Below are 18,672 nucleotides of genomic sequence, written 5' to 3'. Positions count from 1 at the left end.
CTGACTTATACTTTTCTTTGGTTATTTCATATTAATTTAGTTTCCCCAAATAGATTTAAATAGTTCTGAAAGCAGAAGCCATGTCTTAATTTTTGTTTTTCTCTTGTGCCTGCCACAATACTAAGTGCTCAGTAAATACTGAGTCATCGCTTGGTTGGTAGATTTATCAGCTGTACTAAAATACAGCTGACTTGCTCCTCTCTTTCTCAGAGTGTTCAAGGAAACAATATAAGGTTATGTTACATTGGTGCAAAAGTAATTGCGGTTTTTGCAATTATTTGTAACCTTTTAAACTGCAATTACTTTTGCCCCAACCTAATAGAAAATGATAGTCCTTCGAAAAGTAGCTGCAAGAGCAGTAGCTGGTGGCAGGATTATTCTATGATCTTTGAATTCAAGGGGGAAAAAAATCATCTTTATTTTCTCTTGAAAATAGTTTATCTTTTCTAATTCTCCAATCTTTGATATTAAGATAATGCTCCATATAGAATTTTGAATGTATTACCTTTTGTGCTTATTGTTCTCACCAGAAGATGTCGTTCATTTTACTGTATACTCTCATAATTGTTACCAAGTGTACAATATTCCGTGTCGATATATCACAATGTAATAACTGGCTCATTGGTGGGTATTTAAGTTGTTTGTGTTCTGTGTTTTTTCCCATTATAATGAGTACTGTAGTAAATACACATTATTATTATTATTATTATCATTATTAAAATCTAGAACATCCCCATGAAATGCCTTATATGAAACCTCTTTTGTTCCCAGAGAAAAGAAGGTCTCCCGGAGCAGCGCCCTGAAAGTACTGGACCATGCCATGATCGGACCTGAGGGCACGGACAATTGCCATAAGTTTGTTGACATTCTTGGTTTACGAACCATCTTCCCCCTCTTTATGAAATCTCCCAGGAAGATCAAGAAAGTGGGGACCACTGAGAAGGAACATGAAGGTAGGATTCCCTGAGGAAGTCAGTCTAATTTAGGTGCAATAGGAGAAACGGGGGGAATGAGAGCTACTTTTGAAAAACTCAGACGTGCCGTTGAGGAATGGACTGTTATGCTACCTTTTTCTTTTTTGTCTTTTTCTTTTCTGTGTACGGAAAAGTCCCCCAGAGACCCCAGATCACTGACGGCCTTTGTTCCACTGGTTCTCTGCTTGCTTGCATCCTAGTGGTTCCATTTCCTTCTGGCCTGTTAATAAGTCTATGGGTAAAGGTTTTGTTTTCTTCACCATAATTTGTAGCAAGTTGTCTCTCTGATGGAAGACCCTTTTGAAAAGAGTAATGAGGTGACAACACATGTCACCTCCAGAGTGGTGCTTTCATTTATTTCTGTATTAAAGGATGATTCAGCTAACATCAGGAATTGCCGAAATAAACTATTTACAGCCCAGATTCCCCTTTTTATGTTTCTCCTCCCTGATGGTGCATACTCCCAGCAAAATGCTGCCATGAATTGCGATGCTGTAACCACAGTAGTTACTGCCAGGCCAATCTCTTCCTGCTATTGTCTGGTGGCCTGCTGTACCCCTCCCCCCAGTAAATCGCCGCAGTGCAATCTGGAAGGCCAGGGATTTATGGGCACTGGCAGTTCTACTGGAGGCTAACAGACACTTGCATCAGGGAATTTACATGGTTGGGTGGTTATTGTAAAGTGTGGGGAGGGGGCCGGAAGGGGGAGGAGGAGCTGGTGTGTGTGTGAGAGGGGAAGAGAACCTGGCTGATTGGCTGACTAATTTGGTTGTCTTGTCAAAAGCTAACGTCTGTCCCTTGGTTTGGGTTATTTTTATTTTTTTATTTTTTTTTTGGCATTGATTGTTAGAATTGGTGTAGGTATCTGCAGGATCTTTTGCGTTCCTCACCCTCCTAGATAAAAGTTTTCACTTCTCAGATGGACTTGGCTTAGTGTCTTCCAACTGGAGTGGCTAAAGGAAAGGTGATGTCACTTGTCTTCTGTGATCCTCTCCAGTGACACCTCCTATGATCACATCAGCTCTCTAGAGACAAGAGAAAGTTTGGCCAGCGGGGCACTGGCAGTGCAAAGAACTGGACTAGAGAGCGGAGGACAAGTAGAGAGCCCAATTCAGCTTACATCCGGCATTGACCGATCACCGCCACCTGTACACGTTAATCCTAGTGCTGAGCTCTTTTGTTTCCTCAGTAGAGATTCAGCAAATGAGGCCCTGGGAGAGGGCGTAGGTGGTCTTGGAGATCTAGGAAGTAACATTTTGGAGACAGTCACCTGCCACCGTCCTAGTACTGCTGTGTTATGGGCTGTCTTATTGAGGCCTCACAACCAATGAAGTATACAGTGATACCTTTGTTTTTACAGATAAGGAAATCAGCTGGGAAAGGAAGAACACTCTGGTTCTGCAGCTAACTAGCTGTGTGACTTTAACCCTTTATGTAACTTCTCTGTACTGCATTCTCCTTCCTGGTCTATAAAATGGGGAAACTAGACCAGAGAACTAGAAGCCCTGACATCTATACCTTAAGATTCTGAGGCACCAGTCCTATTGTCAAGGCTTTGCCCTGTAACCCAGGAAACTCCTCAAGGGCTGTGCTGTGGCTGACCTGCTGGGTTCTGCTGAGAGACTATGCTGCATCTCCATCCCGCTGGAGGAAAGCGAAGGAAAACGGAAACGGCCCTTAGCGGGCTCTTGCTTGGTGTGCGTGGTACTGAGAGGAGGAGAAGTGACAGATTCAGTGAGCAGCTGTTTTCCTTCTGAAAAATGTGCCCGGTGGCATGCTGGAAACAGTACATTTGCTCCAGAGTACTCGCCTTAGGGATTTGATAACATTATATTAGTGAGGGCAATGGCCTGGTGAGACAGCTCCTGGAAGGCACGTTGGGACTGTACTGGCTGGTGAGGATGAGCGCCGCATCTTCAGTAACTGAGCACCCAGAAAGAAGAGGTGAACCCCAAGGAGACAGTACCGCTCGGGGCCTCCTCTCGGAGGAAGCCCCAGCTCGGTGCTGCTGCTGCTGGCCACCTGGCCCGCGCGCCATGCAGGCAGGCTGAGAACGAAGGAAGAGCAGGGCTGGGTGCATTGTGCAAGATTTCTCTGTCCGGTCCTGTCCTCTGGGTGACTGTCTGTGTGCTGGCCCTTCTCATGCAGGTGGACTAGCTTTGGAGGCTGAGTTAGAGCCCAGGAGCCTCAGGCCATCCAGAGTATTTACAGACATGCCCAGCTCAGTCCTGCCCCCAGGCTTCCACCAGGCCCTTCCCTCCAGCGGCAACAATTTTCTGTCTGCCTGGCTCCCTTTACTCCAGGTGTCACTTTCTCGGGGAGGCATATCATGAGCACCTCGACCATCAGAGAGCCTCCCATTAAATGGACTCTTGGTCCTGGGACTTTGTCTTCATAGCCTTGACGATTATGGACCCAGCAGCCTTGTCACCTCTGGGACCCAGAGCCCAGCCTTGGCACGTGGTGGGTGCACAGGAAATGTTTATTGGCTGCAAGATGCACTTCCCTGAAAGACGGCTCCTGAAAAAAACATCAGTTTGGGGCTCTCCTCAGAACCCTGCAAGGTTGACGTCAGTACTTGATGTTAGTTCAGATTGATAGTTGTCAGTCACTCACCTGGGGTGAGTGTCTTTCACTCAGCTTATTTGGCAGCAAAAGCAAGTGAGGTTTTTCACTAGCCATCAATTTCACTTTGTCTCATGGGCGTGGCGATGATGGCGGCAGCTCCCCTTCAGAGCCACATCCTTAAGAGCCGGGCTGTGGATAGAACTTTCTTGTAGGTGAGTTCACCCTATGACAAGCTTCTTTCGATGATCCAGCAACTCCTAATGAACACTGTGGGCTGGGAATCGGTTTGCCCTTCCAGAAGCTCTGGAGGGCTGCCTGCACTCTTCCCGTTCTTTCTCGTCAGAGCTCAGGGGCTTGTCACATATCAGGGTTAGCCTCCTTTAGGTTTATCCTGGTCCCGTGTCAGCCCTTAGCACGTCTCAGGACCTTCCCCAGACTCCTCTGGTAGTGGTGTAGCCCAGTGTGGTACAGGTGGGGCCACTGCTATCAACCACGCGATCTTGGGCAAATTCCTAAATTCTCTGGCCCTCACTTGGCACCTCTGGACAATAGTGAGGCTAGGTCTACCACACAGGGTGTTTGTGAGGGTCGGGTGAGATGACACATGCTCAGTTAGCATAGATGCCAGAAGAGAGGAGGCACCTTAAGAAGTGTAGTTCTCTCTACCAAACCTATCTCCGGTTCTGCTCAGCCTGGCCTTCGTCACATGCACCCATCCTTCTAAGAGGTCACCAGGAAGGCCAGGCAAAGAGACTGCTCAGACCTGGATTGGGGCAGGACTGGGAGAGTGTGGGTTCTCTTCATGCTGAGTAGTGGGGTGGCATAAAAGCATCTGTGTTCCCAAAGCCCACAAGAGGGGATGTTGAGAGAGAACTTTACCATTTAGATGAATCTAGAGATGAGGGAAGAAGCAGAAACTGTCCTTGTAACCTAGAGTTGCTGGTAATTTAGTTCCTCTTTTGTGAGTTGGGGTGGAGAAGGAAAAGAATTATTGTAATTGAAATCCATTCAGGTTTGCATAATAAAACCTTCAGAAATAGATCAGGGGAGGCACTTAGCTTGGGGGATGGTTGGAAAGAAAAAATTTGCCCTTGTGTGCAATAGCATGATTGGCTGCCTCCCGGGTTTTACAAAGAATAGCGGAATATATATATATATATCGTCTCCTTGGTAGTGACTGCTTCCGAATAGGAGGGGAGAAGAAAAGAGCTGGGATCCAGAAATGGCATTTGACCTTTATTTCCTGTCTCTTTTTAAACTTCTTATTAAAATAGGTCCAATTTTTCTTGTATTGCTTCATTAGGTTGGTGAGTTATTGAGTTTGTAGCAGTTCTAGTTAATTGTGCTATTTTCCAGGTTCCCCTGGAGGCTGTTAGGAGCTTTACGGGGGTGAGCTCCCAGGCAGTGTGTAGGTGTGTGGTGTGTGTGGTGTGCGTGCCGGGCATGTGCACATGTTTTACCTTATCAACAGTGACAGCAGTTGATACCAGGTCAGTGCTTTAAGGAACGCCTTGCTGTCATCTGCAAAGACTTGCGATTCTGGTGGACTCCATGCGTCAGGACGCATGCAGTGGCCGGTGCTTCTTGGATTCCTCACCGGGAGGAAGTGCAGAGGAGAGCTCCCACCACCTGCTAGGGTTAGAGGAGGGAAAGGGCAAACCTTTACTGCAGTCAGAAAAGAAGGGAGTTGAGCCAACATAGGCAAGAAGGAAACATTTTCAGCCTCCGTGGTGGACTATAGCAATGACGTGGCATTGTTTGGGGCCAGCTTTTATGGGGGGCTCCTGCTGTGTTTAAAATTTAACAAAGGCCTAGTATGTGACAGGTCTCAGGGAGAAAGGGAAGAAAACAGAATGCCTGCCCCAAAACAGAAAGCTGCTCTCTCCTAGTGTTCCGTCTCCGGGTCCTTCTCCTCTGCCTGTCCATCAGGTGTCTTCTTGTACATTGGCAGCGTCTCCCCTGGTTCTTTTTTTTTTATCTCCATGTACTCTTCTTAGGTGATCGCATCTCCTGCCCGCAGCTTTCACCTCGATCTCTTTGCCATCGATTCCCAAATCTTCAACCTTGTCTCTTTCCCAAGCTCTAGTCAGCACAGCTAATTAACCAGCAGGCAATCCCACTAGATAAGCTACCCAGCTCTTTCAAAACCATCCCTTCATTGCCCAAGTCTCTTCTGTTTCCCTACCCTGGTAAATGTCACCACTCCCCACTCCACCACCCAAAGTAAAAATCAGTGCACTCTGCTTAACTCTGCCATTCCCCATGGATAATTGATCTTAAGTCCTATGAATTTTACCTTACAAAAAGCTCTTGAATCAGTTCTTCTTTTCTTCCTTGCCATTGACTGCCCTCGTCACCTCTCCTGAACTATCACTGTAGCCTTAGTAAGCCTCTCTGCTTTAGTTTCCCAATTTTCCTCCCCTCTCAGAGTCTGTCCTGCATGCCGCCACCCAAATCAGAGAGGCACTCCCGGCCCTCAACGAGTTTATAGTTTAAGGAAGGGGGGGGAAGCAATTTTGCAGATATTTACTGGAAAACCATATTAGCATGTACAAAGACGGAGCAGACAAGAGTACTTCATTATTAAACGGAATCAGAACAACAGGAATGCTTAGAGAGGAAGACACTTTTGGTAGAAAGGAGGTATCATACAGGTTCAAATAAAGGGCACTGGAATTTCAGCTTACCAGTTAAGTTGTTATTACCTACATTCAGCAAGTGGAAGAGTGTCTTCTCACAACCCATCCTGTCTGAGGCTTATAACAGCCCCTAAGGCTTCTAACTTCTCCTTCTGAAGATGGGGAAATTGTGAGACTCAAGGAGATCATGACTTCAAGTCACACAGTGTGTAAGTAGCTAAACTAAGTCTTAGACCCTCAGCTTCTGATGACAAATCTCACACTTGTTTCACGAAGCCATGCCATTGGTATTTGTTCTTCTGGGTCCAGCCAAACTAGCTCGCTCTTCTCTGGATTGTTTGTGAGGTCAAAAGTTCTCAATCAGAAGACCTTAGTTCTCATCTTGGTGCTTTGACCCAGAGCTGGTCATCATGGTGTAGGGGACTCTTACTTATCCTTTCAAATTGCACAAGTCATTAGAAACAAATGGCAAATGACTTGGGGAAATTGTTGTTAAGTGCTGGTACATGTTAGGTGCTCAGCAAGTATTGGGTGAATGAATAAATGCATTTATTTAACACCTGTGTACCATATACAATCATGATCAAGACACATGCCTATAGTTAGAAATTGTGGACTCTTATGTTAACCAGTTTATGATTCTCCCATCAGACTACAGTATGTGTCCCAGGGTAATGTGCAATACATGTCTGTTTATTCATCTATAAGAATAGGATTAATACCTTCCTCCTTGGAATGTTGTGAGAATTACTGTGAGATGACTTACACAGGTCTAACATAGGGTAGGGATTTGATAAACGTTTGTTTATTATGAATCACTATTTTAATACTGACCCCAGACATCATACTATACTAAATGGTAGATTAGAGGTTGTGGAAACCCAGACTTTTAGGGATTCTGGGAAGGCTTAAGAAAAGAGATGACATTTAAGTGTTCCTTGAAAGATAAACAGTATTTAATTTTTATACTAATGAGGGGAATGGCAGAGAGGACAGTGAGCGCTAAGGCATGTAGAACAGTTATGATGATATGAGTGATTAAGAACACAGGTTTTGGATGAAGACAAGACTTGGGTTGGTGTCTTGGTCCTGTCATGTATTAGCTGTATGACTTTGGGAAAGTTGCTTATCCTCTCTGAGCCTCTATTGCCTCAGTTGTAAAATTGGGATAATATTGGAATCTCTCAATAAGGGTGCTATATGAGGATTAAACGAAATAATACACAAAAAGTGCTTAGCACAGCGCCTGCTTCATTAATTAATATCCATGACTGCGATGAGGATGGCTTTCCTATTTGTGTTCCTCTTCTTTCTACTCTGCCAGTCATTTTAGAAGTACTCGTCTGAAGAACTGCTTTCCCTCCCTAAATCTGCCATTCATAGAGGTGGACTGCAAACATGCCGGTCCTTTGCAGAATATAAGACAGAAAGTTTCCCCAGAGAAGACAAACCAGGGAGCCCCAGGTCCCCACTTCTCCATATTACCTGTAAACAGATAATTCAAAGATTTCTCCCACCCCTTTTTATATTCCCCAAGATTAAAAATCACAAAGGGTTGCTTATAGTGGTCAGAACAATGAGCAAGTGAAGGATGAACAGTATTTAATTTTAAGAATGGCATTAAGTCATGTGCTAACAGGCACTTTACGTTAAACAAAGATGGAAATGTCTCGCTGTTGCTTTTTGTTGCTATTTGAAAACCTTATAACTGAACAGTTTCTGGATCAATTCCCTTTCTCTCCCTCCAGCTGCTTGTCTCATTCCTGACCTCGGATGACAAAATGGGGGCATGCTGAAATAGTAATGTGTTTGGGTTTGGGGTTCCTCTCATCGGGCTTGAGGGGATGATTTTGAGTGTTGCACATCTGGTTTGCTAACTGGTTCCAGTCGTGTTAAGAATTTACCCTCAGGCCTTTCTTTCCCAAGTAGAACACAGCATAGTTGTTTGCCAATGAGGAAGACAGTGAAATGTGGGATCTATTTGCCATCCTGGAAAAAATTGTTATTCTCCTTTGCAGGGAGGAGGGGGAAGCAGGCTAATGGCCAGCTCACCTTTATTGGGCATCTACTAATATCCTCGGGGCTTTACAAGTGTACCTACTTTACGAATTAGACATTTTTATCTCTGTTTTTACAGATAAATCTCACAGAGTTTGTTAATTACCAAATACCTTTGAACAAATGGTGACAGAAGCAGAAATTAAGCCAAGGTCTGCTTTTATTAGGTGGGTGCAAAAGTAATTGCAGTTTAAAAGGTTAAAAATAATTGCAAACACCGCAATTACTTTGCACCCACCTAATAAAACTTCTTCCAGCACCCAGGTGACTCCAGTGATCTCCTGGTGGGTATCCCGAGGCAGCACGGAGAGTTGGAAGGAGGACTGTGTTTGTAGGCAGACAGACCTCGTCCTTGAATCCCAGCGCTACCCCCAAACGAGCTGGTGGCCTCGGGCAAGTTATTCTCTCTGGTCCTTGACTTTCTCTTCAGTCAATAAGCCTGATCAAATCTTTCTCAGACTTGTGAGAAGAATGATGGTCATGTGTATCCCACATAGTCTCTAGCAGGTGGACGTTCCATACAGAGTAGTAAAGTTACTGCCTGTCAGCCTCCATTCAAAAAAGTCATCCCTGCCTCTCCTCGTTTTCCTGTTGACAGACAGGATCAGATTCCTTGTCTCTTGTGGGTGTGAAGCCCAGCTGTGCACCAGGATTCCGTAGCTGACAGGCTGGGTCACAACAAAAGCTAACAGAGATGGGCCAGTCACTAGGTCTCGTGATGGCCTGTTCACCTGGACCTGAGTTATAATCCTGGTTATGCTAGCTAGCCCTGTTAAAATTGATCACTTCTTGAATGAGTTACAAGACCCTTTTATTTTCATTTGATGCTCTTGCAGAGTTTATTTCTAGGGATAAGAACCCTAAAGGTAGGTCAGTGAGGCTTCGTTAATTTTTTTTTTAATTAAGTAAACCACAACCCCTCCTTTGTGCCAGGCTTGGTGCTGTAGAGGGAAGGTGAACACGCTCACAGCCCAGCTAGGGAGAAATAGAAACCTGTGTTTATATTACAAGGTAAAAATGAAAGGTGACTAATAAGCTCACAGCCCAGCTAGGGAGACAGACGTAAAATCCTGCACTTATATTACAAGGTAAAAAGGTAGAAGAAAGTGGGAAACACTGTGGGAACACGTACAAGAGGTTCCTCATCCAGCCCTGGTGGTGAGAGGACAGGGGGAGGTTAGGAGCAGCTCCCCTTTAGACATGTGGCTCTTGAGACACACGTTGGGCATGACTTAGCCAGGTGTAGGAATGTCAAGTGAAAAAAAGCGTCATGTGTAAAATAAAAGTTGGGAGGGACAGACTGCAGTGAGCCTTAAACCTCGCTGCCCATCAGAATCATCTAGGATCTTGTTTAACATCTGAGTTCCCAGGTCCACCAGTCTGCACAATGTTGGCGGACCGGCACTTTATTCCGCTCCCCGGGAATACCTCTGCGGCCCCGCAGAGCAGGTGAGAGAATTGACTGAGTTAATACATGTCCGATGCTTAGGACAGTGCCTGGAACACAGTAAGCATTCCGTAATGTTAGCAGTTATTGCTGCTTTTACAGTCATTTTATTACGTTATTCAAAAAAAAGGACTCCCCACATTTCTACAGGTCAGGGGTATAGTACTAATTTTTGTTATTTTGACTGTTTCAGCGAATTTAGAACAAATTCAGTTTTGATATTGAGGGCCTGAGTGGAGAGGATGAAGAAGAAACATTTATCACTTCTTTTTTCCTCCTGTGTTTTTCATTTTGCCAGGTAGAGACCTAGTTCTTTAAGTGACAGCATTAGCTGAATTCTTATTTTGGATATAGGATTTTCCACTGGCACATTTTTTATTTTGTCACTATGACTGTTAGTTTTCATTTATAATCTTGATTAAATTTTATAGAAATAGTTTAGTATGCGATGTATCTTCTTTGTAGAAGTAAAACAAATACCAGGAATGTAGAAGCAACAATAGAGAAATAGGCAAACCCTTTTTAGGTTATTTCTCCAGCATTTTTAGGTGGTACCAAAAAGAGGAAATAACTTAGGGGCTAGCCAGTAATTAACTGTGGACCCTGTTTTATGAAAATTCAACACATAACCTTTACTGGGATATGCTTCTTAATGTTCCCATTTGATGGCTTTTTTCCTGAGCACTCTTGATAGGCTTTTACATTCTTGAGCTCATTTCATCTAATCTTTACAATAACCCTATGAGCCATGTGTTATTACCCACATTGCACAGGTGAGAACACTGAGGCATAGAGAAGTTGTCATTTGCCGAAGATCACACAGCTAGTACATGGTCTTAACCGGGATTTTAACCCAGGAGTTTTCCACGGCTGCTCTCCCTCCTCCCCCTTCTGCTCCCCATAAATCCATGTTCCTCTCCTGCAGTGGGCCTAATTTAAACTGTTGGGTGTCTGTTCTTATTCAATTTCTTTAGGTTATCAGTGGTCCTGGCCCCGGTACTGCATAAATAATCTCCATCTCTCTCTGTCCAAACATTTTGCCCGGCCACACTTTCTTCACTTCTTGGCTTCCACCTTTAGGCTGTATTTGCCCACCGATTGCATCCTCTTGCCTGGGGTACTGCTGCAGCCTTCGGTTTCTGTTCCTAAACATTCCCATCTGGTGACCTCGCAATGTCCTGCCTTTAGTTAAACACTTCACTCAGCACTCTGGCCCTGTTTTCGCCCCCTGTCGGTCCCTTCTTGAGAATGAGACATAAGTCTGTAGTTTTCAGCCCTGACTGCTCAGCATCACTTGAAAAGCTTTGACAACATACACATGCCTGGGCCCCACCTCCAGAAATTCTGAGGGCTGGGCCTCAGCATCTGTATTTTCCAGAGCCTGTTTTCCAGCATCTCCAGAGCCTGTTACTTAGTGATTGTTGAGAACCACTGGCCAAAATGCTCAGAGCGTAAGCTTTGTAAGCATCCTGATTACTTTCTCTCTGTGCTAAGAGAAGATTTTGACATGGTAGGTCTTCCTTTGGGGGAGGCTTGTTAAAAATAGCATTATTGCTTTTTCTGAATATGAATAAAATTAACTGGTGTAGGAAATTTAAGCATGTCTAAAATGATGGAGGGAAAGTAAAAATCACCCCCAATCTCACCTTCCAGAATTAATTACTGAAAACATCGTGGATACCATCCATTCAGACATCTGTGTTAGGGGTGGAAGTTGTATATGTGTGCATATAACTCTGTGTAAATGGAATATGCTATTCTGTAACCTGCTGCTTTTACTCATTCTGTCTCAGATGTATTTGTCAGGGGTGAGTCTCTTAATACACTTAGAAAGCTGGACTGTTTTTATACGTTAGGATAGATCTCATGTTAAATGATTAGGTCATGGAGGTGCTAACTCTTGGAAAGGTGACCTGTGTTTGGAGGGTGATATTGGCTTTTCCAAGTGTTGTGAACATGCTGGGACTCCGGGATGGTAAGGAAGTGAGGTATGGACTGAAGGCTAATGTGTCTAAGTTCATTTGGTTATAATATAAGAAGTGAAGATGCGTGTCAATGGTATCTTTTTAAAATATGTGAGTATTTGAATGTTGGCATCTCACAGTAGATATAATGTAGAAGGGGATAAACTGAAAATAAACTTGTATACATGTCGCTGCTCATAAAGAATACAATTACATGTGTGAGACGTTTGTTAGTGTCCACCTTCCCGGACTCTTGTGATATTGGATGTGATTTTTATACGCGGCAGACTGCAGGTTGCTGGGGAAATGTTCTGTGTATTTAATCATGTTGCAGTCATACTTGTTTTTTGTTTTTTCAGGGTATGAAAATGTCTTTGGCTTGCTTTTATAGTCAGATTGATTGTGCTTGTGGGTGTCCAGATGCTGATGAGCTGTAATTAGCATAAGAAGGAGGTTGGAAAGATGTCGAACATTCTTTTCTGGTAGCTAAACAACAGGACACTCCCCCCCCCCCCCCCAACAGAAATTATTCTCAGGTAGCAGGTTCAAAAGAAGCAGCTGTTTTCTTTTTTAGATGTTGACCTGTGAAGGCATAGGTGTTGGGCAGGGGCCGTCACCACTGGGGATGGGGTGGCAGGCCCTTGCCGTGGGCTGTCATGGGGCTGTTTTTCTGCAGCCGAGCGCTTTTGCTTGTGAGAGTAGTAACTTTAAACTCCTCAAGTAGCCTTGTAGAAAGGAGACCGGGCTGGGTTCAGAAGACTTGGATTTGTGTTTCTGCCATAACCTAAGCTCAGGCTCTGTGACTGAACAAATCATTTGCTCTCTCTGAACCCATATGAGTCCCCGCCTATAAGATGGAGACAGTAGTAGTTTGCAGTATGTGAGACGTGGATAAGATAATGTATGAGGAAAGTGCTTTGTATAGTGTAAAATTATGCATGTGTGCAATACTGTAGTGGTGTGTATTCCATCTAGTGTTTTTCCCCTGTCTCTTACACATTCCTTACATTTTTTTTCCTTGTAACACTTTTCTTCCTTGTCCCTGGCTCCAAAGTAGAAAGAAAATGATTGTTAATTTGTTCCCTATTTGCTGCAAGGTTACCATAAACTAAATTAAGCACATCCTTTTGATAATCAATAAAAAATATGCCTACAACTTTCTTAAATGTTATTGATTACTAATAAATCATGTCTCCTTTAAGGATCCCTGCTGGCTGGCAAACTTGTGGAATAACAGTGTTTGCTCGCATCGTTAACAGGCTCCTTTTCCTGATGATGTGTCAGCCAGTCCAGGTTACTGCTGGTGGTGATGGTGGTGATAGTGTCACATTTATTGAGTGTTTGCTGTGTTCCAGTGTGTCCACGATGTCGTGATAGATAGATAACATCAGCTGTGGGGGGCGGGTGTCATTAGCCTGTTTTATTATTACTGAGGAAACAGCCCCAAAGAAGTTAAGTTCTCTCTCAAATTGCGCACACAGTTTAATGTCTGCGAGAATCTAAAGCCCAAGTTCTGGATACCTTGCTTCAGTCAAGAGACATCCGAAAACCAAGAAGTTCAATGACTCTTGAATCACCGAAGCAACAATCCAAGACTGTTAGTAGTTTCTAGAAGTAAGATAGGAAAATTTCTACTGCTGACATGGCAGGGCAGGAAAGCTCTGTTACCAAGTTTTTTGGTATTTGGTAATATGGGTTGTGAAATTTTTGTAATATAACTTCAGTCTAAATGTTTGAAATAATGAACCTTATTAGAATAGTTTTTTCTATGTCTTTGACCCATGAATGCAGATTTGAACTGCATAGGTCCACTTATATGTGGACTTCTTTCAATAAATACTGTAAATGTGTTCTCTCTTCGTTGTGATTTTCTCAATAACATTTTCTTTTCTCTAGGCTTACTTTATTGTAAGAATGCAGTATGTAATATATGTAGCCCGCAAAATACGTGTTAATCAACTATTTGTTACCAGTAAGGCTTCCAGGCAATAGTAGGCTATTAGTAGTTAAGTTTTGGGGGAGTCAGAAGTTATACGTGGATTTTTTGACTGTGGGGGAGGGAGGTCAGTGTCCTGTGTTATTCAAGGGTCAACTGTATATCTTAAGTTAGACGTATTTTTCTAAGCTCTGGCTTGGCACGGATCTTAATAGTGGGGAAAGCGCAGCCTTTCAGAACATGCAGACTTGAGTTCAAATCCCAGTTTATGTCAGCTGGGTAACCTTAGCGTGTTCATTATCTTTATTGATCCCAGATCCCTCGTCTGTAACAGTGCTTCTCAGTGTTTATATTGCAAATGAATCACCTCAGGGATCTTTTCAAATGCAGTTTCTGCTTCACTAAGTCTGGGGTGAGCCTGGAATGGTGTATTTCTAACCCACTCCCAGGTGGGGTGGCTGCCGCTCCTCCCACACTCTGAGCATCAGGCGTCTATAAACGCGATATTAACATCTGACTCACAGGGTTATTGTGGCACATAGTAGGTGCTTTACAAATGCTAGCCCTCTTCCCCTCTCTTTCTAACATACCTAGGGGATAGCCTTTATTTAAGAAGTGGGTCTGGAAATACGTATTAACAGCATGTCCTATCTCTGTCAAAAGTCCCAGGCTACAGAAGGCCTTTCACAAATAATGAGCTCAGGATGAAGCTTTAAAATGAGAGATGCCCACATCTGAACACATCCTGATGACATAGGAGGCTGGTCTGAAGGAGTTCATCCAGAGCTAGTCATCATTGAGGACGTCTCTGGGAAAACCTTTGTCTGTAAGGTGGCCTAAAGGAAACCTAACTGGCCTCTTCCAGGAGTTCATTCACCCTTCAGTTCTTCAGCCAGTATGTGTTGAACACTTAGTGATGCCAGGCAGGGTGTTAGACCCTGGGAGACACACATGAACCACCTCAGGCCCCTGCCCTGAGGTGGGGAGACAATATGCAAATAATGATTGTAATACAATACGAGGTTTGATCAAACAATACAGTGAATGTTTAAATTTAAAAAAATTATTACAGTAAAAGACATTGTCATTAATTCCCCTCAAAATACTCCCCCTCGCTTCGAACACACTTATCCCATCGTTCTTGACACTTTCTGAAGCAGCTCTGGAAGTCCTCTTTCGTGAGTGTCTTCAGTTGCCCTATTGTGGCTGCCTTGATGTCCTGAATCATTTTGACTTTGGGGAAGAGCCGGAAGTCTCACGGTGCCAGAACCGTGAATAAGGTGGATGAGGACACACCGTCATGTTTTTATTTGACAGAAATTGCTGTACCAGAAGCGATGTGTAACACAGACGATGATGGAGGATGATTTACAGCACACTTTAAAACACACCTTCTCTCAACCATACCTCACACCTGACTGACTGCACCAAACAAGTTGAAACTTGTCACACACTGTTACTAAGGTTCAACCGGCCGCTTCCCATATTGAAGATCCCTGCCTTTCTGTTGGCTGGCACTTGGCAGCAGCATTCACCGTATTTTGTGATCACAACAGAAAGGCTCCGTGTCATACACATGGCTCTGATATGGCAATTTCTGTCAAATGAAAACAGTATGTTGTGTCCTCATCCACCTTATTCACCAGATCTGGCACCGTGTGACTTCTGGCTCTTCCCCAAATTCAAAATGACAATGAAAGGTAAACGTTTTGAATCGATTCAGGACATCGAGGCAGCCATGACAGCGCAACTAAAGACACTCGCAAGAAAACAACGGCGAAGTGTGTTCGAAGCGAGGGGGAGTATTTTGAGGGGGGCTAATGGCAATGTGTCTTTTACTGTAATAATTTTTTTTTTTAATTTAAACATTCACCATAGTTTCTGATCACACCTCGTATGTCAAAGGTTATAAAGGAGGTAGTTACATGTTGCAGCTGGAAGCAATGAAGGGAGAAATAGGCTTCTGATCTACTTGGGAGAGCCTTGGAAATCTTCCCTGAGGAGGTTAGAAGGACTAGAAAGATTGAAAGTGAGTAGGAATGTCCCAAGTGGACAAGAGGGAATCTTCTGCCCACCTCCACCTCCACTGAGAACCACTGGCTTAGAGAAAGGGAAGAATTTTATAGATTTTGAGAGGACTGTCGAATAGACAGTTGGGGAAACTGAGTCCCAGAGGAGTATCTTTCTGATTATTACTGTGCTTTTGGGTGTCATTCTGGAGCATCAAACCTGTATTTTCTGATCCCTGTGCCGGTGTGTGCCCCACTCTACTACACAGGGTGGTGTCAGAGGCTTCCCGAAAGCAGGAAGAATTCCTGTGGCCCTGGTGGAGTGGGGGATGGGTAGTGTCCCTGAGGAGGGAAGAGCCTGTGGCCAGGCTGAGGGGAGTTCCGGAACACCGCTACCAATAGGGACACAGGGCTGCTGATTTGCAGCCAGCATGCCCGAATCCGAATCTGCCGAGGCTGCTCACCATTCCCCTTTACCAAATATTGATGATGAAGCGGGCTGGGGAGCTCTTTCTTTGGGAATGCTTTTTGGACTCCATAGTGGTAGACAAGTAGGATTCGTTTCACAGAAATTACTTTGAAGTCAGTTTTTGCCAGAAACCATCTGTTTTGTGTAAAGCAAAGGGACTTTGGCATTTCAGTTTATAGTTTTGTTCAAAACGGGCTCTCTGCTTGTTTCTCACAACCCAGTTTGCTAAGCAGTACCCTGGAAACTTGGGTACTAGTAAATTCAGGTCATCACTAGAAAGGCAGATTTCGGGGGCTGTGGAAAGAAAGCTGGCCTTGGGAGTCAGATCAGTCTCTGACTCTTACTAGCTCTGAGAACTGATGTAAAACACATAACGTCTCTAGGCCTTATTTTCTCTCATCTGTAAAATGGGGAGAATAATTTACTCCAAAAGTGGTCATGAATATTGAGAAAGAGGACGAGGTCAGACAATTAAGTTCATGAACTCATCCTAGAAAAAGTGCTACATACTCATTGCTAAATATCAGTACGGTCACCTTCGAAGTACTCCCCTTGGGAAGCTATGCACCCATGCCAGCGCCTAGTCCACCCTTCAAAACAATGTTGGAACTCTTTCTGGAATGGCCACCAGAGCTATCGTCATATTACCCTTGATGGCCTGAATGTCATCAAAATGTCTTCCTTTCAATATTTCCTTTATCTTCGGGTAAAGAAAGAATTCACTGGGGGCCAGATCAGGTGAGTAGGGAGGGTGTTCCAATACAGTTATTTGTTTACTGGCTCAAAACTCCCTCACAGACTGTCCTATGAGCTGGTGCATTGTCGTGATGCAAGAGCCATGAATTGTTGGCAAAAAGTTCAGGTCATCTAACTTTTTCACGCAGCCTTTTCAGCACTTCCAAGCAGTAAACTTGGTTAACTGTTTGTCCAGTTGGTACAAATGCACAATGAATAATCCCTCTGATATCAAAAAAGGTTAGCAACATCATTGCAACAAGTTTGCAAACTTAATTGTCAGACCTCCTATGTGAAGCACCTGGCAAAGTAATCTGGCATATAACACCATTTCCCTCTTAATAAAGGTATGTTGGTAAAGGCACATAGATCTCTCAGGCCCTTAGTTCTTTATTTGTACGACTATAAAATGGTTGCACTGGGTGTATTGGAAAGATGAGCTTGTGAGGGAAGGATGATGGCAAAGTGCTTCATAGATTTGCCATTTGGTGATTATATCCTGTTAGTAAAACAGAGCATGGAATTGTCCTTCACAAACACAGTGTGTTTTTCAGGATTAGCCAGGTTTTTTTCTCTCTTCCCGATTACGAGTCTGATCCTGCTAGACTGTGATCCTGAAGCATTTTCACAGAGATGACTGCGTGTTTTCCGAGGAGTTTTTGTGTGTGCCCGATTACAGAATGGCTTTGTTCCTTAGTCTCAAGCTAGAAATGAAAGAACTCTATTAGTGCATCACTGAAATTCCTTCTGTCCTTCACTCTGCCGTGTTACTTACTGGTGATGGAAAAAGAGTTAAGTCAGACTTCAAGAAAATGAGCATACAGCCTCCTTGGGTTCGCAGGCAGGTTTTGTGGTTTCTGTGGAAATCAGTTTGCAGCCCTGGAGTTTGGAGGAAGAGTGCGTAGAGCTCAAGAGTTGGAGAGGCTGCAGCAGTTGAAAGGACTTTGTGCTCAATGTGGGAAGCATAGGAGGGGGAGACCGTGGCTGTTTGAGGAGTGCAATGGCAGGACTGGTGAATAAGGGGGAAGCAGTGAAGAGGAGGCTTTAGATCACTCCCCGAATACCCCGGGAACAGGCTTTTCTTTTTTTCCTAAGCTGAATGTCTCATCTAAAACAGGCATCCAGGAATGCCTGTCAGAGGCGTGTGGAAACACCTCCCTTGCTTTGGGTCTGTGAGGATTGGCTCTTCTGTGCCAAGGCAGGCTGATACTTGGAAAGTGGGAAATCGGAATAGTGCTAAAATCACTGACGCGGGGGAGGGTGTGGGAGAATGCTGGCATTGGTGGGTAACTTTGGGTGTTTCCAAATCCAGGCAGTACTTACTGTGTCACGCTGTGCTTCTCCAGCTTTTTAGGACTATTTGAGAATACAGTAAAGCTAATCATTGAAAAGACCTCTTTAAAAAAATAAAAATCACAGTACTGACATTCAGGGTGATTGTCTTATTTTAAGATCTAAAGATTTTTTAGGTTTTTTTTTGTTGGGTGTGGGTAGTGAGAGGAATGGTATATAATGTGCTTTTCAAACCCCAAGAAAGAGCTTCTAGGCCACAGAATCGGTTTAAATTCATTTAGATGAAATACTCCTAAAAATGATATGTGGTAGGAAAGTAAACTAACCAGCCACAGCCAACATATCGCTGTCTTCATCAAAGGGTCTCAGTAGAAGCGTCTGTCTGGTGGTCAGAAACCCTGTGTCTGGATTGTCTTGTGCCAGTTCTTCAGAATACTGCCAGGCGTGGGTGCTGGTAATATGCGTATTGGTAGGGATGCAGAGATAAAAAAGACGTGCTGAAACACCAGGTATTTCTTTCTGCCGTTACAATAGGATGGGGGTTAATAAAAAAAAAAAGCTCTATCAGTCCTTCCAGCCA

General features: G+C 43.9%; 1 protein-coding gene across 1 annotated transcript in view; it reads left to right on the top strand.

The window, feature by feature from the left end:
- The window catches only part of CTNNBL1 (catenin beta like 1), a 142,543-nt gene that overhangs the window by 82,985 nt on the left and 40,886 nt on the right, over positions 1-18,672 (top strand). The window contains exon 11 of the mRNA XM_033095138.1: positions 772-953. Coding sequence (XP_032951029.1) covers positions 772-953 — 182 coding nt within the window. The remainder of the gene's footprint in view (positions 1-771; positions 954-18,672) is intronic.

This window comes from Rhinolophus ferrumequinum, chromosome 23 (assembly GCF_004115265.2).
Source record: "Rhinolophus ferrumequinum isolate MPI-CBG mRhiFer1 chromosome 23, mRhiFer1_v1.p, whole genome shotgun sequence".
Lineage (NCBI taxonomy): Eukaryota > Metazoa > Chordata > Mammalia > Chiroptera > Rhinolophidae > Rhinolophus > Rhinolophus ferrumequinum.
Note: the sequence above shows the minus strand (reverse complement) of the source record. Positions and strands in the feature narration are given on the sequence as shown.